The 25,099-nt window shown below is 43.1% G+C and overlaps 1 protein-coding gene across 1 annotated transcript in view; it reads right to left on the bottom strand.

Moving 5' to 3' along the window:
* LOC146072996 (integumentary mucin B.1-like) overlaps positions 1-25,099 on the bottom strand; it is a 197,297-nt gene that overhangs the window by 16,010 nt on the left and 156,188 nt on the right. Inside the window, exons 6-12 of the mRNA XM_083180168.1 lie at positions 24,671-24,691; positions 24,443-24,463; positions 24,175-24,195; positions 22,158-22,178; positions 12,727-12,758; positions 12,481-12,649; positions 9,405-9,442 (exon numbers count right to left, since the gene is read on the bottom strand). Coding sequence (XP_083036294.1) covers positions 9,405-9,442; positions 12,481-12,649; positions 12,727-12,758; positions 22,158-22,178; positions 24,175-24,195; positions 24,443-24,463; positions 24,671-24,691 — 323 coding nt within the window. The remainder of the gene's footprint in view (positions 1-9,404; positions 9,443-12,480; positions 12,650-12,726; positions 12,759-22,157; positions 22,179-24,174; positions 24,196-24,442; positions 24,464-24,670; positions 24,692-25,099) is intronic.

Raw genomic sequence — 25,099 nt, 5'->3', positions numbered from 1 at the left:
TGCTCGTATGTTTCAGCATCCGGTGGTAAAATTGTGTCTCACCACCAGGCTAGAACCAGAAGTAACGCAACAGGGTGCATCATTATTACATGTGTGTCTATGCTTCATCTTGTGATGGACAATCAAATTATACAGTATTATGTGGTGTGCAAATTGACACACTTTGGCCTAATTACGCCATGCAAACTAATACTAGGGTTCCATTATTTTAGTGCCTTGTTCAGTGCCAAATTTGATTTTATGACTGGTTGCTGCTTTATGAATTATGCTCCATGTTTTCATTTGTTCTCATGGATAAATGGGCTGAATACATTGTTATATTTACCTGCATGGTCCATTCACTACTTGTAAAGGAACATTGCTCCATGGGGAATTAAATATAAAGAGTATGCTATGTTCTGCATACCATAAAAGTGTATATAGAGATGGATTGCTCTCCATCCACCCGTTGGAACGCCAACCGCCAGCCCCACCAGCTGCCAGAAGGAGACGCGTGAGCATCCCCTTCCAACAGAGCTCCCCGCAGGTCCCCGACAAATGCCCGAACCTCCCCGATACCCCCCTAAACCTGCCCATCTCCCTGAAGTGGAGACGGGCAGTGTTCGCGTCCCCTGCCACCCGGTAACTGGGTTGCCCGTGCGTGTGGGACACTGGGCACTGGCTGAGATGCGCTCCATCTGTAGCAAGAAAATGACCAGCAAGAATAAGGTTCTTATTTCTTACTAATATTGGGTGTGCATAGTTTGTGGTTTCTTTCACCTTCATGACTCTAGTCATCCATCAATTTTCTTCACGCACAGATTTATTTTGTCTGGTGAAGTGACAGTTTTCCTGGTCGACATTCTGACTTCAACATGGTCGACATTCTGACTTCAAGAATACACCTACCTACTGCATACAGTTAATATATACACCTACATACTGTACACTGTCATTATCTGTGTTATTCAGACCTGATCGCAGACCAGGTGATTATTGATGGACTGCGCATGCGTACAAATCATACTGTAGTGTGCTTGCATGAGGCTGTCCTGTGATAAAATCCTGCTACTTTTTTAATCAATGGCCGTACACAAGTTGATTGACATGAAGCGGCCATTTTGGGTGTTAATTGGCCATTTTCTGGGAGTTTTGTATGTAATACTTGTGTTCAATGCGCAATCAATTATGAATTAGCAGCCTGCTATCTTCCCAAAGGAGAGATACCGTCCTCCTTAGACTGAATATTTATACAAAAAAGTAGGGAATAGCTTGGCGCACATTCATAAATAAAATGTGAGTTATTTAGATTAAAAAACAACAATTTATTTAAAACATGAAGTTAAAATACAAACATATTACACCAGGACACTTGTATAACACTGGGAAAAATAAAGCAGATATTTGACCTCACCCTAATTGGTGTTTGCGGTGGGCTTTTTCTTAAAGCAATAAGATCTGCGGCACCACCGCAGAAGGCTTGAGGGTAAGGGTCCCAGGTGAAAAGTGCGTCCTTTCTTTAAGTGTCCAAGTGGCAGATAAAGTGCTGGTGCACTGGCAGTTGAAACAGCAACGCGTTTCGGAGAATGCTTCTCCTTCCTCAGGCTGTGTGAAGTGCCTGTGCTGTGGGAGGTAATTTATACCCCTATACAGATAGCTAACCGCCAATGAGCATTTGCGGGCGTTTCCCGCCATTTTCGCCGCTACCGGAAGTGCTTTGCGTTCCAGCGGCAACTTCCGGTTGCGTTCCACCTCACTTCCGTTTCCGGAAGTTCGTTATATGTGCGCTACTCCTTCTAGGCGGTTGTGGTTTCGTTTTTAGTGTTTATAGAGTACTGGATGCTTTCTCTATGTCCCGATGTCCTTGTCATCATTCTTTATATGTTCAAACTTTCTTTTTCTCCTGCTTCTCCACGCTGGATATAGCGGCCGCCATCTTTGTTGTGGGCAGGGAGAAGGGCAAATTTTCTTATGTCTTTCAATACGCATATTTTCACATTGCTCTCCTCACCTACTATGCCGTACTTTGTATTCCCGCATTGTCCATCCCTATTACCGGGAGAGCAATGTTTCCAGGCAATCTTTTTGGCTCCAAAACATGTAAGAAGTGAAAAATAGAGAACATATGAGATAAAGTGCATTTTAGTGAAATAAAGTGCATCATGATAATATGGAACATCAGAAAATTCATTTGAAATATTAAAAGAGAGATAAAAAGAGATAAAAAGAGATAAAAAATGTCATTCCTCTAAAAACCATTTTAATTCAAAATCAACATTGTGACCTTTTGGTAAAAGCGTATCTAAAAGGAAGATCCATTTCATTTCATTTTTTGCAAGATTGGTTTCTGTATCACGATTTTTCCAATGTGAATTAACTTGCTGGATACCAATGAATCTTTTTATGGATCCTTCACACTTTTTATGGTGCTTGAGGAAATGTTCTGATAGCGGATGAGTTGTGGCACCTTTACGGATGTTATATATGTGTTCCGCTGACCTCAATTTAAGATTCCTTTTTGTTTTACCAATATAAATCTTGTTACAGTCACACTCCAATAGATATATGACATTTCTACTGTGGCACGTAATAAATTGATTTATTCTATATTTTGTGCCATTTACTTCAAAACTGGTGGCTTTCTTCTCATACGGTTTATGTGCTGTTGTTTTGCACATAATGCATGAACCACATCTGTGGAAGCCTTTATTGCGTTCGCTTCCACTTTGTCTTTCCGAAAGGGCACTTCGTACTAACATATTTTTCATCGATGGTGCCCTTCTATAGATGAAGTTAGGTTTTTCGGGGATGCTATTCCCCAAAACCGGGTCATCTAATAGAATTCTCCAATCTGAGTTTCTCTTAGATCTGAGTATATACATTGATGCTGGAAGAATCCAAACAAAAACACACAGAAAAACTACGGATTCTAATTCCTATATCGAAATAAATAGTGAGCATCATGATAGATGGCTTAAAAACATACCCTTGGGGCAGTATAAACGTTTGAAGAGAAACTGCACTGAATCCCATATTTTAGAGCATCAATATGAGGAAATCAATGAAAGATTCAGACAAAAGGGATACTCAGAAAATCTCTTGAAGGAGTCAAGAGAAAAATAGATAAAATAGAGAGATCAGAACTACTAAAAGAAAAAACATCGGAGGAAAGGAAAAACAACTCAAACTTCACAGAGTGGGCATTTTTCACAAAGTACGGGTCACATCATAAAAAAGTCGAATCCATTATTAAAAATAATTGGAGAATTCTATTAGATGACCCGGTTTTGGGGAATAGCATCCCCGAAAAACCTAACTTCATCTATAGAAGGGCACCATCAATGAAAAATATGTTAGTACGAAGTGCCCTTTCGGAAAGACAAAGTGGAAGCGAACGCAATAAAGGCTTCCACAGATGTGGTTCATGCATTATGTGCAAAACAACAGCACATAAACCGTATGAGAAGAAAGCCACCAGTTTTGAAGTAAATGGCACAAAATATAGAATAAATCAATTTATTACGTGCCACAGTAGAAATGTCATATATCTATTGGAGTGTGACTGTAACAAGATTTATATTGGTAAAACAAAAAGGAATCTTAAATTGAGGTCAGCGGAACACATATATAACATCCGTAAAGGTGCCACAACTCATCCGCTATCAGAACATTTCCTCAAGCACCATAAAAAGTGTGAAGGATCCATAAAAAGATTCATTGGTATCCAGCAAGTTAATTCACATTGGAAAAATCGTGATACAGAAACCAATCTTGCAAAAAATGAAATGAAATGGATCTTCCTTTTAGATACGCTTTTACCAAAAGGTCACAATGTTGATTTTGAATTAAAATGGTTTTTAGAGGAATGACATTTTTTATCTCTTTTTATCTCTTTTTATCTCTCTTTTAATATTTCAAATGAATTTTCTGATGTTCCATATTATCATGATGCACTTTATTTCACTAAAATGCACTTTATCTCATATGTTCTCTATTTTTCACTTCTTACATGTTTTGGAGCCAAAAAGATTGCCTGGAAACATTGCTCTCCCGGTAATAGGGATGGACAATGCGGGAATACAAAGTACGGCATAGTAGGTGAGGAGAGCAATGTGAAAATATGCGTATTGAAAGACATAAGAAAATTTGCCCTTCTCCCTGCCCACAACAAAGATGGCGGCCGCTATATCCAGCGTGGAGAAGCAGGAGAAAAAGAAAGTTTGAACATATAAAGAATGATGACAAGGACATCGGGACATAGAGAAAGCATCCAGTACTCTATAAACACTAAAAACGAAACCACAACCGCCTAGAAGGAGTAGCGCACATATAACGAACTTCCGGAAACGGAAGTGAGGTGGAACGCAACCGGAAGTTGCCGCTGGAACGCAAGGCACTTCCGGTAGCGGCGAAAATGGCGGGAAACGCCCGCAAATGCTCATTGGCGGTTAGCTATCTGTATAGGGGTATAAATTACCTCCCACAGCACAGGCACTTCACACAGCCTGAGGAAGGAGAAGCATTCTCCGAAACGCGTTGCTGTTTCAACTGCCAGTGCACCAGCACTTTATCTGCCACTTGGACACTTAAAGAAAGGACGCACTTTGCACTTTTCACCTGGGACCCTTACCCTCAAGCCTTCTGCGGTGGTGCCGCAGATCTTATTGCTTTAAGAAAAAGCCCACCGCAAACACCAATTAGGGTGAGGTCAAATATCTGCTTTATTTTTCCCAGTGTTATACAAGTGTCCTGGTGTAATATGTTTGTATTTTAACTTCATGTTTTAAATAAATTGTTGTTTTTTAATCTAAATAACTCACATTTTATTTATGAATGTGCGCCAAGCTATTCCCTACTTTTTTGTATACATTTTCTGGGAGTGTCAGCAATACACAGGAATGCCTATTCATTTGAGAGAAAGTAATGTGGTCAGCTCCAGTCGTGATCCGAATTTCTATTGCATTGTACAATATATCCTGGGCTATGCACAGACTGCACACACTGGAAAAATAATTTGAAGCTGAGCGGCTTGTGATTGAATTTGCAGCTAGTCGCTGATCCAGCTCATTTTCACACATTGCTAATTGCGAAGCACTATTCAGGCTTGCATGGGTGGAATTTTACTGTGGCTGAGCGACTTATACCTGATCACAGAGCTCTGCCATTTAGCAGAGAAGCTATCAGGTCTGAATAACCCCTTATATTCTTTGTATACCTACTGTCTACTTTCACTATATACTGTGTACACTAACTACAGTATACTATGTACTGTATAAACATTCTTCACTATATACTGTACACACTTGCATCATTATACTATATATGGATAACCGGTGCTGGGGGTACCACTGGTTAAAATACAGACTCCTGCATTCTGATACAGGGAATCCAGACAGGGGACCAGTAAGTACACTTGCCTTGCCCTGACCTCACCTAAGCGTCCCTTCCTGCAGTCCCAACTCAGATCTAAAAATTATGCAAATTTTGAAGCTTTGACTCACTTCATATGCTTTCAGTGGCGTAACTACAGTTGGGGTGTCCCCTGCAACTATAATGTGTGTGCCACCCTACGCCTCGCCCCACTTACCCCCTCAGCGCTGCATCTTCCGCTGCGACGATCCGTTGCAGTCCCGGCTTCCTGGACCTGCTGTCTTCAGTCCCGGTGCTCCTGCTCCTCTCTTGTTAGAATGTCACATACAAAATGGCCACTACCTTACAGTATACCATTATTTAGGATGCATATTAGACACCTAGGACCTTATTGTAGTTGGCTCGTTAGGCTTTAAAATTCACAGCCTTGCGAGTTCCCCAGACACTGCGACCATAAAATGATTTTTCCAGCGCTTGCTGATCTGAGACACCTATGTGGTGCCTCAAATCTCTGAGTGCCCTGTGTGGGAAGTGGGCAGGCAGTTGACATCCACTGATGTCAGCTGCCCACCCCCCGCACACGCGTCATCTAGGAATTTCCATGGGAGCATGCAGCATTTTCATGGGAATGCCAATGAATGCCCCGGCCTGCCCCACACCCCCCATCTGGAACTTCTGTGTGTGAACGCTGTGGGCGCATAAATAACTATGTGAATGAGCAGTCGCCAAAAATCAGAATCCAACCCTAGATCCCAGAGTGCTGCTATACTGAGAAGTATGTTTATATTCTTGTGTCTCACTTGTGCTTGTCAGATCCAATCATGTGACCACTAACATAGCTGGTTGGCTTTGAATGATGGTCTCTCAGCCAAACAGTGGCCTATTCCCATGGTTATAGGCCACTGATTGGATCTAATGCAGAAGTGCAGTACTTGGGGAAAAGTGCCAAACTCTAGCTGCAACCCATCCAATTGCCCCAATATTTGCACTGCCCCACAGCGGAGAATGAAGGGAGCACCACCAACACTCTTTAGCCTGTCTGCACTAGGAGATCCACCGCTGCACCTGAGTTGCCCCATGAGAGTCCACCCTTACCTTGTGCCCCCCTAAGTGTTCCTTCTCAATTATGTGCTCACTGTGCATTTACCTTTACCCGGTGTCCCTTGAGAATTCCCCATGTACCCTATGTTCCCCACCCTTAGAAATGCTAAAGGTGCATAGGATACTTACACTGTGCCCCCTGAGCACTTTTCACCTGTTCTGTGTCCCCTGAGCATCTCCCTCTTACCATGTGCCCCAAGTATCTAACCATTACAATTTACCCCTGATCATCCTTATCCCTCCATCCCCCTAAGCTCCTTTCCCCAATCCTGTGACCCTTGAGCATCTCCCTCAGCCCTGTGCCCACTTGAATTTCCCTCCAACAATGTGCTTCCTGACCTTCTGATTGCACCCTAAGCTCCCAGTCGCATCCTCCCAATGGTTTTTCCTCCAAGCAGCCCCCCTTCCCCCCCTATGCTCCAATTTTTTACTCTCACCTATCCAAATTGACTAAAGTTTATTTGAAAGGAATATTCAGTTTAATAATACTGTAGGGCAGGCATGTCCAAACTATGGCCCTCCAGCTGTTGTGAAACTACAAGTCCCATCATGCCTTGCCACAGTTTTGCTACTAGGGAATGCCAAAGTTGTGGCAAGGCATGCTGGGATGTGTAGTTTCACTACAGCTGGAGGGCCACAGTTTGGACATGCCTGCTGTAGGAACAAAAATAGGCCCAGATTACATGATTTTTATTTTTTTTAAAGTACAGAACCAAAACCAAACTCAAAACATGTGCAGGTGGTTTTGCCAAATTAGAAACAAAATGAAAACTTAGGGGGTGATTCAGGTTGGTTTGCAAAGCACTTTTGGTTTGCTAATGTGCAAATCCATGTGCACTGCAGGTGGGGCTGGTGTACCTGTAGCATGTGCAGGGAGAGTTAGATTTGAGTGGGATGTGTACTTCACACTGATAAGGCCCCCATACACTATGCGATTTTGGGCCGATTTTATCCGATTTCGGCACTTTGGGCCGATAAATCGGGTGAAATCGGCCCAAAATCGCATGTTTGTGACATCTGATCCAATCTGATGCGCGTTCCCGTGCTCATCAGATTGGATCAGGTGGTCGGACCTGCTGAACATAAGATATATCGGAATCTGAGCCATCATGGGCGCTTTTTAGCACCCACGATGTTTCAGATCCGATATATCTATAGAACTCCGGCGGGTACCTCCTCTCCGGCGCTGTGGACCTCCTCCAGTCCAACCCCAGTGTAGTTACAGCAGCCGGCGTCACAGGAAGGGGCAGACGCGATGGGAGGGCAGAGGGCGGCAGTGACAAGTGTCTTCCCTCCCTGCTTCAATCTGATGACAGCACGTACAGCAACCCTCCCTCTCCCCTGCTGCTAAATGTCTGCACGGGCTTTAGAGCCCGGACCCCCCTCCTCCCCAGCTGCTAAATTACAACAGGGCACGGGCTGTAGAGCCCCCTCCCCAGCTAATGAATGTCTGCACGGCTGCAGAGCCCGGACCCCCCCCCCCCCTCTCCCCTCTCCCCAGCTGCTGAATGACAGCAGTGCACGGGCACGGGCTGTAGAGCCCCCTCCCCAGCTAATGAATGTCCGCACGGCTGCAAACCCCCCCTCCCCTCTCCCCAGCTGCTGAAACCAGGTATGGAAACCCAGGAGTGAGGTGACAAAGTTGACATTAAATCTCTCACATGCAGATCCCTGCTGCTATCATGATTTAATACAAGATTATAGTGTGCGGTAGGAAATAGATTGTCTACATATTATATGTCTATGTCATATGCATAGGTCTGTGTGTCGGCATCAGTATGTCTGCATCTGTCTGTGCCATCATTGTTGTGTCGGTATGTTAGTATTGTTAGTATCTGAGTGTGTCAGCGTGTTTGGGGTTACTGTGTCAGTGTCCTGTGGCTGTGTGAGTGCCTGTGTGTTGGCATCAGCGTGTCGGCTTCTGTCGATGTGTCAGCATAATTGTGTCCATGTGTTAGCATCTGTATGTCGGCATCAGTGTGTCCACATTTCAGGGTTACTGTGTTAGTGTCCATGTTTCAACATCTGTCTGTGTGTAGGCATCACTGTGTCCACATCTGTCCATGTGTCAACATTAGTGTGCTCCGGTCCCCACCAGCGCTCCTGTCCGCCGCCACCACCAGCTCCGGTCCCCGCTCCAGTCCCCACGCTGATTGCATTTGAGCAATCGCATGTGGTTAAAAACCACATGCGATTGCTTATGCAATTCGATAGATATTATGTGCTGCACATAATATTTATCGATGCGACATTCAACGGCGTGCCTGTGCATCGCGTCAAATGTCCCCTTCAAAAGGCATGCAATCATTCGATTTATCGGCCAGATGTGGCCGAAATCGAATGATTGCATGCAATATCTCACATATGTATGGGCAGCATAATACCTGCAAGGTATAGCACTGCTCAGGCCACTCCCTAGGGCCATCCCATCAGATAGATCTCATGGCACATCCAATTTGCGTCAGATAAATCATGTGATTTATCTGACACAAATTGGATGTAAAAAATGGCACATCAAGTGTCAAATTGTATGTAGGCATCCTGGGAAGCTGCCAGGGTAGTTCAAGGGAAATCAGATGCAATTTTACAGGTCAGATAAATCTCATAGTGTATGGGGGCCTTTACAGTATCTATGCTGCAGTGTCAAAATAAAGCAGCCAGTATTTACTGTACCCTGCACAGAAACAAAGTAACTCACCCAAATCTTACACCCCCTGCACATGTTACATCAGCCCCACCTGCAGTGCACATGGTTTTGGCCATTAGCAAACCAACCTATATCACCCCCCTAATACAGATCCATAACAAAGGGGTCTGTCATAACTCTAATCATAATAGGAATATATTTGCACAGGCAAACATTTTGTGATGTTCAGCAACATGTCACTTGTCATTAAACAGTTCCTATAAAGTCTACAAAAGTACTATAGATGAAAACAATCAGAATCGCTTACCTTATACTCGGTTCCATTATGTTTGCAAGTTAGTGGCTCTGTTTGTCAAAAATATATATAAAATGCCCATTAGAAAGTTCTGTTCATTAATTCTAGGAAATTATTCATAAAAATATTTATATGATTAATTGATTTTTTAACTTGTATCACTTAATAGCATGATTCCCAATCCTTTTGAAGAGGCATCAGGTGTGGTGACAACCGGTGCTACTGCTCACTCTGCATTGTCAACTCAACATCCCAGCTACCCCAGTGCCACTCTCATCCCCAAAGAAGGCATAATTTATTAAAAAGGGGTGCTGCCTCAAGAGCACCCTGTTTCTCTTCACTACAGATGGCATGTCCAGCATCCCCAGAGACAGTGGATCAGAGCTGGCCCTAGCCAATTTGATGCCCTAGACACTGCTGCTAGTTCCAACTCTGATCCAGCTCCCCTCTCCCAGTCAAGCATCCATAACTCAGCAGCACACAGCAGCCAGCAACAACCACCATCCACTGGCCTACAAAGTACATAATGGGTGCATATTGTCCATATTCACATTGCACAGCACGAAGTGACCCATATTCACATTACACAGCTCGTAGTGACCCATATTCACATTACACAGCTCGTAGTGACCCATAGTCACATTATACAGCGCGTAGTGACCCATAGTCACATTACACAGGCTGTAGTGACCCATAGTCACATTACACAGGGCTTAGTGACCTATAGTCCCATTACACAGCACATAGTGACCCATAGTCACATTACACAGGGCGTAGTGACCTATAGTCACATTATACAGCACCCAGTGACCCATATTCACATTACACAGCAAGCAGAGACCCATAGTCACATTACACAGCAAGCAGAGACCCATAGTCACATTACACAGCACGTAGAGACCCATATTCACATTATACAGTGCGTAGTGACCTATAGTCACATTACACAGCGCATAGTGACCCATAGTCACATTACACAGGGCATAGTGACCTATAGTCCCATTACACAGCACATAGTGACCCATAGTCACATTACACAGGGCGTAGTGACCTATAGTCACATTATACAGCACCCAGTGACCCATATTCACATTACACAGCACGCAGTGACCCATATTCACATTACACAACATGTAGTGACCCATATTCACATTACACAGAGTGAAGTGACCCATATTCACATTACACAGCATGTACTGACCCACATTCACATTACACAGCATGTACTGACCCATATTCACATTACATAGCACGCAGTGACCCATATTCGCATTACACATGGCATAGTGACCCATATTTGTTTTACACAGTGCGTAGTGACACATATTTACACGTAGTCACCCATATTCACTTTACACAGCGCATAATGACCCATATTCGCATTACACATCGCATAGTGACCCATATTTGTATTGCACAGCGCGTAGTGATGCATATTCACACGTAGTGACCCATATTCGCATTACACAGCGAGTACTGACCGATACACAGTGCATACTGACCCATATTCACATTATACAGGGGGTGGGCGTTCGGCGGACTGCACTCCGCTTGCTGAGTGGCAAACGAATGCTGCTTATTGAGCGATCCTGAATAAGGCCCGCTGTTTCCCTCACTTACTACACTATTACACACAGCCAACTCCCTGACAATATATATCACACACACACACCCAGACACTCCCACTTCTCTTTCTACTCTGGTTAAAGCATTTTTGTGCTGTCTCCTGAAGGGAGTAGTGCATGTAGGAAATGTTCAGTGTCTTAGCAATTCGCAAATGGAATAGTCTTCATTCCAAAGAACAAGTATAAACTGTTTGGATTCACATTTTCTGGCCATTTTAGGACCCACAAATGTGAAGCTCCAGATACTCAACTAGATCAAAGGAAGGACAGTTTTATAGCTTTGCTAACAAGCAAACCCATTTTCAGCTATACTATCATAATTGCACTAAGATTTTCAAGGGTTTTCAAATCATCCATTAGTCTTCTAATGCTATTATCAAACACAATGTACCAGTAGAACATGGGAGTGTTAGTTGCTGGAAAGTGGCCTCTATACACCTACAGTATGTAAATATTCCTTTAAAAATGATGCAAACTTTTGCAGCTAGTATAGTCATTTACCACAATAACAATGTATAGAGAGGATGATTCTGGTTGACTCCGTGCCAAAGAGTCCACCTCACCGCCCGCCAAATACCCCCTTCCCACTGCCGAGTCCCATTGCTAGCCAATGTCACTAGCCAACATCGCTATTCACAATGTTCTCTATTGTTGCATATAAGCTTTGTATTTGTAAATACAGATTTGTCCATGTACACTATTTGTGACCTTTCCTGTTAACATACATTTTAATCAGGAGAAGCTGATTGTGCATCCTATTCACTCTGGTTAAAATGATTTGCCATACTGTACCTTTATTTTGTGTGTGACTGCTGGTGCATATGCATACAAAATGTTACATTACATCTGCATAAAAAATGCTACACTACAATGAAATATGCCCTATATTGTCAGTGAGATGAACATTGCTAAAGTTCCAAAGGCCGAACCAAAGTCTAATAGGTTGATGTTCTTTTATATTTTTCATGACACCTTTTTTACAGGTTGGTGTGTTACAGTTTCAATCTTGAGTTTGTGAAAAATAGAGAAGCTTGTAGTGAGGGGGGTGTGGCTGTGGAGAGTACTGCTGCAGAGTCTCCAATATTGCTCTGCAATGATTTCTTAATTACCTTTTACCAAAATGGCCAATAATACTCTTACTACATATTTGCTATGTCATCTTGTCACTTTGTATGAAGGATACATTGGGAGAAAGATCTCCTCCTTAGTTTCAGAGGCCTATGATGCACCCCTGCACTGCTACCCATCATCAGTTGGTGAACTGTCTGACCCCACCCCACTACCAGCTTTTCGTAAAACCTTTTACCAGTGTAAGTGAGTATGGCTGTACTATCACTTATTCAATAAACCACACATACTTGTTAAGTCACTGGACTGTTGCTTGGATCAATGATCATTTTACTAGTGTGTATATAACTCTGCTACACAAACAAATGTACACATTTTAAACACAATATACTTACCACAATATCCACAGCAGGAGTTCCCAGACTGCTTTGTTGGATCTCCAAATACCTTTCTTTCATTTTCACTGCAGACTGTTTCATTTTCACATTTTAGTGTACATATCATCTTTCCAGTGTGCCCATTGCAAGTACATTTGTTGCAGCCAATTTCACAGGTGTCCCCATGCTGTAATTACAACAAAAGGCTTAGAATCCTAGCTAGGATTTAACATTTTTTATGTATTCTTTGTAAGACATATGTACCTTTAACATTTCTCCTGAAAGTCCATAACAACCTGTCAAAACAGAAATGTTGTACATTTTAGATTGTGTAGAATTGATGGTGCCCACAAATGTTATTTTTGTACTGCTGTTTACATTGTAGTTAGGACCTGCCCCTCTCAAATATTTTGCTCTCTGCATATTTTAATGTGCACATCATATCCAGGTGCTGTCTGGATATGAGGTGTGGATGTCTCCTGACTTGTGTCAGGACTGCATGTGACTGAAATAATATGTGCTGATAGCTTGAGAGTTTGACTAGACCCAGGACAGGGGTGTGGAGTTTCACCCCACCAGTGATCTTCTCCAGCAAAATCCCACAAGAGGATTTGGGATTTGTTGCACCCAGTATGCCGATCATGATCACCTGACTGGGTCACCTGGACTTAGGCTGGAGACACAGACTAGAACAAATGGGGATTGTAATATTGGACTGGAACTGATGGTGACAAAAATATTGGACTAGAACTGAATGTGTCTGCTATATTGGAATGAAAATGATGACTCTGGAGGGCTGACCAAGCAGATCCAGAATGATAATATTTGGATTATTCTTTAGAAGTGCAGATGATATTGCAAGGAGGAAATGAACTCAGAGAATGCAGGTACTGAATAGTAACTGGATACCCAGAGGGGCACAGCTTCAAAGACCACATACAGAGATATGTGACTTATAGTATGGCACTGAAAACCTAACACTGGAAGTGTTGGGAGCTTTATACCCTAGATGACATGTGATTGGCTGGAAGCACGTGGCCCAACTGCCAGTGCATGAGCAGTGGCGTAACTAGACATTTTTCTCCCCCCTGCCAAATAAAATTCCGGCACTCCCCCACCCCTCCGAGGTGACGTGCTGCGGTAAGAAGGGGCAAGGTGACTTGCTGAGGTCAGAAGGGGGAGGTGGCGGGATGAGGCGAGAAATGGAGAGGTAATGGGCTAAGGTAAGAAGGGGCAAGGTGGTGGGATGAGGTGAGAAGGGGAGAGGTGGCGGGCTGTGGTGAGAAGGGTCAAGGTGATGGACTGCGGTGAGAAGGGGCAAGGTGACGGGCTGCGGTGAGAAGGGGCTGGATGAGGTGAGGTGGCGGGCTGAGGTGAGATGGGATGAGGTGGCGTGCTGAGGTGAGAAGGGGGAGGTGGCGGGATGAGGCGAGAAGGGGCGAGGTGGCGGGCTATGGTGAGGGACATGACAGGTGCAAGGTTACTCCTTTTTTATTGGTCAAATAATATTATCTTAAATACATCCATAAATGTCATGCTCATTCTGATTTCTGCTAAGTATTAGACATTTTTCATATTGTACATCAAATTATACTTTTTTCCTCAAATACCTATCAAACAATTGGACTTGTCCACAAGGGTACCAGTAAAATCCTTGTTGGTCACTGCTGTCTGAATGTTCCGACTGCTACTTGCGGTGGGAACTGGGTGACAAGGTGTTTAAACCAACATAATTGCTATCAGGGACACCAAAGCCTTTTTGGTTAGGGGTGGGGTAGGGGGTTTGGTATAGCATATAATCTTATTTCATTTTGGAGTTCCTATATCACTGTATGTCACCCTTCAGGTGCAGCTGGACTTACAACAACACCGACACGATAACAGGGGATGCGCTCACTAGGTCCACAAGCATTAGGTTGACAAGGTTGACATGAATGATGGTCGACATGACTGAAGGTTGACATTGGTTAGATCGACATGGTCATTAGGTCAACACAAGCATTAGGTCAACATGGGGAAGATCGACAGTCAAAATGTCGACATGGGGTTTTTCACAGTTTTTACCTGACATGTGCCAACAGGCAGTATTTCATGCCCTACCATCCACTAGGGTGTGGTGGGAGAATTAAATAGTGTGCTAAGTGTACTGAGGTACTATGCTCGAAACATGGAGAGCGCTGCGAGCCATGCGAAGGGACACAGTGCTACGTTTAAAAAAACAGTGAAACACGGGGACATGGTGCTATTTAAAAAAAAAAACAGTGAAAAACCCCATGTCTATCTTTTGACTGTCAACCTTCCTTATGTCGACCTAATGCTTGTGTCGACCTAATGACACAGTCGACCAAACCCATGTCGACCTTCCTGCTTGTCAACCTATTTGCTGTCTATCTAATGATCCATACCCAATAACAGAGATCTATCTTTATATTAATCTATCTCTCTATATATATATATAAATGCCCAATGTGGCACAGCACAACCGATAACCGAAGTAACCTTGGCCCGGTGCCAGCTGTAAGCCCTAGGTAGGGCTGTTATAATATACTCACGCTGCCTTAGGAAGCAGCTACAGCAGCACCCGGGATTCAATAAACGCAGATAGGCAGGTACACTTGCAAGTGTACCTGCCTATCTGCGTTTATTGAATCCCGGGTGCTGCTGTAGCTGCTTCCTAAGGCAGCGTGAGTATATTATATATATATATATATATATATATATATATATATATATATATACACATATATCCACATTTTAGTAAAAAAAACTGTATAGACGGCACTATGGGGAATGCAGATAATTTTTTAGAAAAAGAACGTTAAGATATGGCAAATGGACCCACAAAAAGGTGGTAGTGGCCATTCTTATTTCTAAACACTGTCATTTTATACTATTATCGTAATATACAAATCCAGAGTAGAAATTTATAGGCTGTAATGTTATAGGGTGAGAGAATCATAAAGTGAGATATTTGGTAAGAAATCTCCAGTTTTTTTTAATGCGGCAATCATTTACATTTGCCATGTAAATGATTGCCGCTTTAAAAAACTGGAGATTTCTTACCAAAATATCTCACTTTATGATTCTCTCACCCTATTACATTACACCAATAATTTTAGTTGATTATCTATAAAACATTGAGGTCATGCTGGTTTCATGTTATGCCCCTAGCTAAGCAACTATCATTTTGTAGGAAATTCTAAAGTATTCTAAAGAAATATGTAAAATTGGCTGTTCTAATAATGAGCGATTTTAACATGGTCCTAGACCCAAATATAGATGGATCTCAAATGTCAGCATTATGTCAACCTTATTCTGGTTGGTGCAGGCGGACCGTGTTCGGACAGAACAGTGATTTTTTTCTTCTGCGCATGCATACCATTCGCTATGCGCATTTGCGGTGACAGCAGTCCGCTCACGACCAGACCTTTCCGAGCAAAAACTCCTGTCCGCAAGCACACGGTCACAGTGGGCGTAATGTGGGTGTTTTTAGGGGTGAGGTCAGAAAAGAGGGCAAAACTGGGTGTACAAGGGTGTGTACTCAAACTGCATGGAGGTGCAACCACCTCGCTCTGTGAAGGCACGGTACAATTTTTGCCCAAAACATTCGGACACCAAAGAGTGCTCCATACCACTCTTAGACTTTCCGCCTGAGTGCGGCAGCCCTGGGTCTGCTAATTAACACGAAACACAAGCAAATTACATACACCTGACTGCATGCAATATTAACCAAAGCTGCAGGCTATTTAGTGAAATACCTGTAGCTCATTTGAGTACCTACAAGCCATACACAGCCCTGAAATACATTGAAAGGTTCTCTTTCTACACTTCTCACCATTTCAAGGTAGGTTTATTTTTATGTTTTATTAGTCCAAATACACGTTGGAATATGTGGAATGAGTTCCAAGTGTGCTTGTCATGTTAGGAAAACAGGATACACAACTGATAGGAGTCAACATGTGTCAACTTTTTCACTGCAACACCAACATACATTTCACACCTCTATCACATCTAACAGCACCAATGTGTTTTTGTTTGACCTTTTCTACTTGTAATGTTTTTTAAATGTGTTCTGCTCATGCACACAATTTTGGCCAGATTCTTACAAATAGTTACCTTGGACATTGATGTTTAACTAAACAATCTGCTCCTAACTTTATTTTTCACTCTGTATGTAAGATGCCAGGTAGCACGTTATTTACAAAACATATCTCTAGCAAAGGTTAGCAACATCGGCCCATCAGTCTGTAACAGAATTTGTAAACTTCTTAGGTGATGGTATCACACTATCCATTTTTGCATTCTTGGTGGAATCACACATCTTCACCTCTAACACTCACTATCAACATCCATCACTGTTGTTTGGGAACGGAGACACATATGTATTCCTCTCTTACAAATGTCTCAAACACCATGGTTGCCTACCTGACCCTCTCCATGAGGGAGGCAATGCTCTGTTCCTGGACTTAACTGGTAATGTATGATTAACATCCCCTGCGGTGAAACTCCTTCTCAGCTATTAAGTAGGTCACCACAGGTGCTGCCAATCATAAATCAACTGGTAAATGCTGGACCCAAACATTTTCTTCCACATGGAGAGGGTCAGCTAGGCAACCATGATCAAGCCATCACTACATCCACTTCCAAAGCATACTCAATGATGTGTATGTACACACAAATAATGTATTGATGTTACACAATGAACAGAAAACATTTCACATCAACCATGTTCATGTAATTTGGGAAAATAATATTTATTGCTGTTAAGCATCACAGTTAAAAGTGGTATTTTTTGATATGCAAATAATATTTGGACATGTAAATTAAAAAAGCAACCAGACAGAACAAAAAAGTGCCATTACATGAAACATGTGAGACATAGCAGGTGCATGTGAAATCAAAGGCCACACCAGCATCCAATCTGCATCATCCAGGAATAATGCTACCCAGGATCAACAGCATCAAACCAATACCCTGCATTTCAAGATTGTGAATTACAGATTTTAGTACCCTTTACACAGGAATGAATAGAGTTCACACACAGGAAGTGGCCCGCCAGAGCAAAGGACAAGATTTGGGGCCAAACCACAGACAAAGACAATAAGGTGACACAACATCATTTCTTCTGCCCTCTTTTCCCATTGGATGGTGGGGACTTGGGGGCAGCAGGTCTTCTTCCTCTTCAGACGGTGGGCTGAGGATGCTTGGCTGCTGAGGAAGGGGTGGTGCAGCATAGGTTAGGGCAGCAGATGGACTTGCTGCCTGGCCCGCCACAAGCACCCTGGTGGTGGCGGCAAGGTCCCCCAAGAATGTCATTCTGGCAGATGGTTTGCTAGACAAGGTTGTTAATGGAAGCCACCAGATTGTGATTCTGGCGGCTGGACTGCTCTGACATATTTGTCATGGGAGCCACCACCTTTTCCAGCAATGCTACCTGATGCTCATAACGGACCCCAGTCTCCACCCCTTGCTGCAAGATGGTATTCAGCAGCGGGCTTGCTATGGGATCCTCAGCCTGTGGGGGAGCCTGTGGGAGAGCCTGTGGTAGAGGCTGCTGTAGTGGTGGGCCTGAAGAGGAAGCTTCGGGTGGTTCGGGAGTCTCCACCTCAGCTATGGTAAAAAAAGACATTGTCGCCATCACATCAATAAACAATGTATGTTACCATCAACAATGCAGTTTCCACATTTACCTGTTAACTCAGTAGTAAAAATCTCCACAGGGAGCTCGCTATCCATGTTAGATACCCCCCTGATCTCTAACTCATCAATGACATCTAAGGCAGAGTACTCCAGGGGGGTATACTCCAGGCTGGAGGGCATAGGCCCACTCCCGGAGGTCATGCTGTGAATATACTGATCACTCATCTTCCTCTTCAGGCCCGATTTGAAATACTGGCACCTAAAAAACATGAAAAGTATGTTTAGTCACTACATATCTCATGCCCTCTGCTACTGCACAGCATTAGTACTGATAATTTATCATTGTGGCTGGTATGGTATGTATCTGTATACGTTTGCAGGGCACACATTTCTGTAACCATTATAAAGCATTACACTATCACATACTTAACTCTATTGAAGGCTAATGGCAAGAACATATGTCATTTTTTTAGAGGATTCTTAGGACACATTTTTCTGCAACTACAGATTATGTGAACCACAATTATGGATGGCCCATCACATACTTCACATGACCTCAAATGTGGCCCTCACCTCACCCCAATGGTGCAGGTATCACCTATATATGTGGTGTATTACAGATGGTTAATGGTTAATAAGTTATTAGGAAATCAATTCACCTCATGTCAAGCACTCCCCTCTATGATTGTGTTCACATGTGTCATTGAATTATCAAACTATTTACAAACACACCTTTATATTAAATGCTATAGTCAAATTTGACATATTTACACAAATAAGTATATATCAGGAGAAACAACACACTTGCCTTTTTCTCATAGACTTCACATCCCTCTGCAGTAGTGCCACCTTATTGACTTCATCTGTAATTTGCTCCCAAATCTTGTCCTTCGCAGAGGGGGTCAGCCTCTTGATGCTTAACTATATCCGTTATCGTGTTGGGGGGACCAAAATCTGTAATTCTCTCTCCTGAAAAGCAGGGTTTCTGGCTTTTTTGCTGGGATCCTGGCTAGCACGCTTCCTAGATGATGCAGGCTGTTTCCTGGGGTGACCAATCACCTCACCATGCACCTACTGGGTCTCAGATGTTCCAAGTAATGGCACATCTTGGTTTGCCTTGGTGCTTGGCCCTGCTTGAGGGTCTGAACTTGGCCCAGGGTTTGGTTGAGAGCCTGACCCTTGTTCTGCCTGGGTTGTTTGCCTGCGGCTTTCTCTCCTCCTCCTCCGCTACCCTTCCTTTCTCATAATTGCTTCAGTCATGGACTTCAGTTTCGCCAGAATGAGTTCACTGTCTGAGGTTGACCCATCAGACCCTCATCCAGACATGTTAGCAGCAAGTTTTCTATGCTGCTGTTGAGCTATATATAGGCCACAATCCGCCCCTTTTTTTTCACTTAGGTCTTTAATTTGTAAGCATCTTCCTGCCAAAAAATGGCGTAGGTACAGCGTAAGAACGGCGCTGGCACAGCTTACATTATGCGACACCACAATCAGCCTCCATGTCCCGCTATGGCATTGTAAGGAAAGGCTTCATGTATGTGGCTGTGTGTATTACCATGACATATACAATTGCTTACACAGGTCAAAGAACACTTTACCAAAAAGTATAACAAAACAATGAATGCACACTACATGTTTAAACATGTGTACGCACATGTCGATTATACAGGGTTGCCAACATGAAAACGCATACATACTGTTAATACAGAATGGATTAATAAAGTTTATACCAAATAACAGTGTTTTCAACCAATCAGAGAACAGCATAAATTATATATGGAGCTGCAATTAATAGCTGTACCATTGGCATTATGACTTCCGCAAGGGCTGCGCCATTTTCCCTGAGGGAGCTGGTGGCGCTGGTCAGGGCCATGGACCAGCATCTGGGGCCAATGGACCCTTATATCTCTAATGAGGAGAAGCGCTGGGCGTATAATGCTGCCCGGCGCAGTATCTGCGACAGAACTGGGGTCTGGCGAACGGTCGGCCAGCTGGAGCGGAGGTGGTCGGACCTCCGGAGGAGACGGCCAGATTTGCTGGCGAGTATCCACCGGTATGTGCGAAGATGTAAGTATTGTGCTAATCTTTGTAAGTTAATTGAAAATGTGTATGGGTATAGGTGTATGGGTATAGGTGTATGGGTATAGGTGTATGGGTGTATGTGTGAGGCTTATTTTTTGAATTTTTTGGTGATGCAAAATGGAAACTTTATAATAGCCTTTATTTAGTAGCGCACTAATCATTTAACAACTGTGTGTCATATTTTTGTAATTGCATATAAATCTTGGCACAACATTCTTATTGCAGCACGCACAAAGGCACGGCAGAGAGCTCGAGAGGATCAGGAAGCACAGCAGGAGGAGGAAGAGGAGCCTCAAGAGGTCCAGCAGGAGGAGGATGAGGCAGAAAATGAGGTCATGGAACCTGCTGCTGCCCACCCCATCTCACCCTCCCCTACCCCCACCCGATCCCCTGCCCCCACCAACTCCCCTACCACCACCCCATCCCCTGCCCCCACCAACTCCCCTGCCTCCACCCCATCCCCTACCCCCACCAACTCCCCTGCCCCCACCAACTCCCCTACCCATCCCCAACCAGGCCACCTACAGCACCTCAAACGAGGAATGTCAATGAGTAGTGGCTGTCAAGAGAGTATTATAACCAAAACTACCACACCTTTCCTAGAACTTTTCCTAAACCCCTTTGTAATAAGTCAAAATCCAAAATAGCCAGGACAACATTTTCACCTGCTAAGTCTATAGTAGGAATTGGTTTTCCTGATTTAAAAAATATTATCTTGCTTATATGCTCAGTCAAGTTAAGGATTGTTTTACACAAGACACCCCAAAGCCATAACTTTTTTGTTAAACTCTGGTCTCTCCTAGATTTGAGTTGGTTACCTACAAAAGCTGTCTCAATGTAGACAGATCCTGGAGCAGCCATCCAAACTACATTGAAGGCTTGGCAAACATTAGTCATCTTTGCTATGGAGAGTTCTCTGCCTTCTCCAGATCTATCACTACATATAGCTATAGCATATATGATACCCAAACTTAATTTTGACTCTTGATCAGGATTGGATATTTTTATTGAAGACATTTTAGCTCCTTTCTCATAAAGTCATGAACATCTTATCATACTGAAGCAAGACTTTTGTAAATACATGCAATTACACCATTGGTTAGCTAGTTTTTTCCTTGGGTCTATTAATGAAACTACCTTCCTTAGACTTATTCTCTCCCCTTTTCTTTCCCCATCTGAGGTGGCTTTTTCTGGTTCTATCTTTTCCTGATCTCATAAAATAGGAAAAGTAAACTGCCTACTAACTATCAATGGGAAAAGGACCTCTCAAATCAGTCAAAGAATATTCTACTGTATCTCGCAAAAATGGGGTTTACAATTTCTAGGAGTATTAAGATGTTTTACAAACGGTCGCAGAGGGCCTATCTTACTCCTGAGAGACAGCACAGGATTTGGAGTGAGATGTCTCACTATCGTTGAAGGAAATATGGTTATATTGGCTTCATATATATCACATCTTTTGGTCTTGTCCTATACTCTGTTTTCTCTGGACTGAAGTGTTTCTTCTTAGCAAGTATATATTGTTTAGTGGAACTTCCGTTATTACTTCCTGCTAGGGCCGACCACATGGAGCTTCAAATGGACTAGGACACCATGCCAGTGCAAACCAATATGTTAGATATATCTCCTATCAATGTTATGTTGCAAATATAGTGTGGTGAAATAGGGTTGGTTTAACCAGGGATTGAAGTTTTTCTCTGGTCGCAACTGCCCTGTAAAGAGTTAAGGAGCCATCCAGCCTCAGATAGAGTGCTTTGTAGCCAGGTAACAGAACCTGGTTTACTGAAAAGCCAGGAATGGGTGTCTGAGGTGTGTTTGGGGGATAGATGGGTGAGCTCCCAAACATAAGGCTCTAGTACAGGTTTTCAGAACCGCACAACCACAGGTGTGAACTGGGCTGATTGCAGGGAAAGAGATTTAAAGCTTGTTTAGTTTGGTGCGCATTGTGCTGATGCCCAAAGTGAGATGCTTACCTCCAGTATATCCTCCAGTTACTTGAAGAGAATATAGAAAAGAATGCAATTTATATTAGAAACAAAGAAAAAATCAAACAAGCAAATTCAAATCTTTGTAACTTTTTGGCACATTCTAAAGAGTATTATTTATTTTGTGATTTTAAAGTAAATTGTATAAGCCCCTATACGATTTTTAATTGTATAAGCACCCTAATGGGTGCTTACAATGTTGAATGCACCCCCACTATCAACACCAACCCAAAGCGTGGTAAGCGCAGCGAGCCCGTGAGGGGCGGCTGTATGCGTCCTCCAACCTTTTCATACCCTAACTATCCACAACGGCGTGGAGTTGACCTTTATATAGTGTGGCGAGCGCAGCGAGCCACTGAGCCCGAAGCGTGGAGAACGCAGCGGATTACTTCACATATATTCCGCGTCCCCTTGCAGGGCTCGCTGCGCTCGCCACGTTTCAGGGCTCGCTGCACTCGCCACACTATCTAAAATCAACTCCACGCCGATGTGTATAGTGGGGGTAAGAAAAGGTCGGAGACGCTCGCCACGCTTTGGGTTGGCGTTGAAAGTGGGGGTGCTTTTAACTTTGTAAGCACCCATTACGGTGCTTATACAATTAATTATCTGGTACTTGTTTCCTAGCACATCCACACCGATTCTAGTCGGGGGCATCGCAGGTAAAAAAATCAAATCGGTCGCATCGCATGCGTGCTAAAAAATCGCATGCGATGGTCCCGACGCGATGCCCCCATTTCCCATAGGGAACAATGTTAAATGCCTCAATTTACCCAAATGAACAGGGAACAATGTTAAATGGTCCAGAAACCCCCAAAACACCCCAGAACAGTGAAATGGCCCCCCAAAATTAGTTAACGCCACCCCACGATCAACGTGAACCCGAAGCGTGGCGAGCACAGCGAGCCCGCGAGGGGCGGCGGTACGCGTCCTCCGACCTTTTCATACCCCCACTATCCACGTCGGCGTGGAGTTGAGAATAGAATAGTGTGGCGAGCGCAGCGAGCCACCGAGCCCGAAGCGTGGTGAGCGCAGCGCGCCCCGCGAGGGGACGTGGATACCTTCACAGTTATACGCGTCCCCTCGCGGGCTTCACAGGTGTCCGTGGCGACGCGGACACCTGTGAAGCCCGCGAGGGGACGCGTTTACCTGTGAAGGTATCCGCGTCCCCACGCGGGGCTCGCTGCGCTCGCCACGCTTCGGGCTCGCCGACGTGGATAGTGGGGGTATGAAAAGGTCGGAGGACGCGTACCGCCGCCCATCGCGGGCTCCCTGCGCTCGCCACGCTTCGGGATCACGTTGATCGTGGGGTGGCGTTAACTAATTTTGGGGGGCCATTTCACTGTTCGGGGGTGTTTTGGGGGGTTTCTGGACCATTTAACATTGTTCCCTGTTGATTTGGGTAAATTGAGCCATTTAACATTGTTCCCTATGGGAAATCGGGGGCATCGCGTCGGGACCATTTAATGCTTATTTAGCCGCATGCGACGCGACCGACGCGATTTTTTAACTTTTCAATGCATTTCAATGGGAAATTGGGTCCATCGCGTCGGGGGCCATCGCATACCACTATTAAGGGCACAAGATCAATGCGATTGTGGCCGTGCTAGGAAACAAGTACCAATTATCTTATAGGGACACATTTAACATTGAAAACACCCATTGCTTAAACAATTTTAAATCGTATATCATTGTATATGGCATACAATGGCATAAAATATGATGGTATACAATTTAAAATCGGCTGCCATCGCATAACATCGACTCGCATGCCATCGTATGCCTTATGGTATGCGATTTGATGGGCGCCGTGCTAGGAAACAAGTACCGAAATGCAACATAATTTTGCCCACTTCTAAAAGAATGTGCTTTGCCATCAGAGTTAAATAATCCCCCCAATTTTATGTGTCTTAAGATAACATTAACATGACATGCCAAACTGTTATTACAATACTCTATGTCATTAATAATGTGTTGCTCAATAGGGCTTTTATAGTGAGATGCTTACCTCCTTGATCTTGTGTGGTTTCTGGAAAAAAATATAGAAAAGTGTGTCATATATTTCAGTAACAAGAAATCAAGCAAGTATATTAAATGCATTGTAGCTCTCAGCACGTTCTATAACTTCCGTTTAATTCATTTTGTGGACTTTTTAAACAATAATGTGTTTCAAGAAAAAACAAACAGGACTAGCCAAATCAGGATTGCAAAAATGAACGTCATCTTTTTTTAATGACTAAATTGGGATAGCAGGGATGTAATAGCGAGATGCTCACCATTTTTACTTTGTCCAGTTTCTAAAAATATAAATAGAAAATAATAACATTTATGTTATAAAATACAAATATGAAATACGATAAATTATGTACTAGAGAATTATTTTTAAACACAAATTTATTTTGAAGAAAACTTTAAATTGACATTCTAAAGTATTATTACAATATATCATCCATTATTATTTTGGTGTAATTGTGATAACAGAGCTGTCAAAGTTAGACGCTTACCTGCGATAGATCCTGCAGTTACTGGAAGAGAATATAGAAAAGAATGTAATTTAATTCAGTAACAAAGAAGAAAGCAAAGAAGAAAGTTCATATCTTTGTAAGTTTTTGGCACTTTGTAATAATATTATTTATTTTGTGATTTTAAACTTATGGCGGTTATTCAAACGTGATTGCAAAGCACAATTTATGGCAATTGGAAAAGCCTGGTTGCACTGCAGGTAGGGCAAATGGAACAGGTGTAGAGAGGGTTGGATTTTGGTGTTGTGTAATCAAACTAATATCGAAAAATGCAGGGTAAATAGAAATTAGCCAGTATTTATACTAAGCTGAAAAATAAACAGTTGAAATCTAAATCTTTCATATCTTTGTAACTTTTTGGCACATTCTAAAGAGTATTATTTATTTTGAAATTTCAAAGTTATGACAGTT

Source organism: Crinia signifera, chromosome 4 (assembly GCF_055691185.1).
Source record: "Crinia signifera chromosome 4, ASM5569118v1, whole genome shotgun sequence".
NCBI classification, from domain to species: Eukaryota; Metazoa; Chordata; class Amphibia; order Anura; family Myobatrachidae; genus Crinia; species Crinia signifera.
The sequence above is the reverse complement of the archived record's forward strand: the minus strand, read 5'-3'. Positions and strand labels throughout refer to the sequence as shown.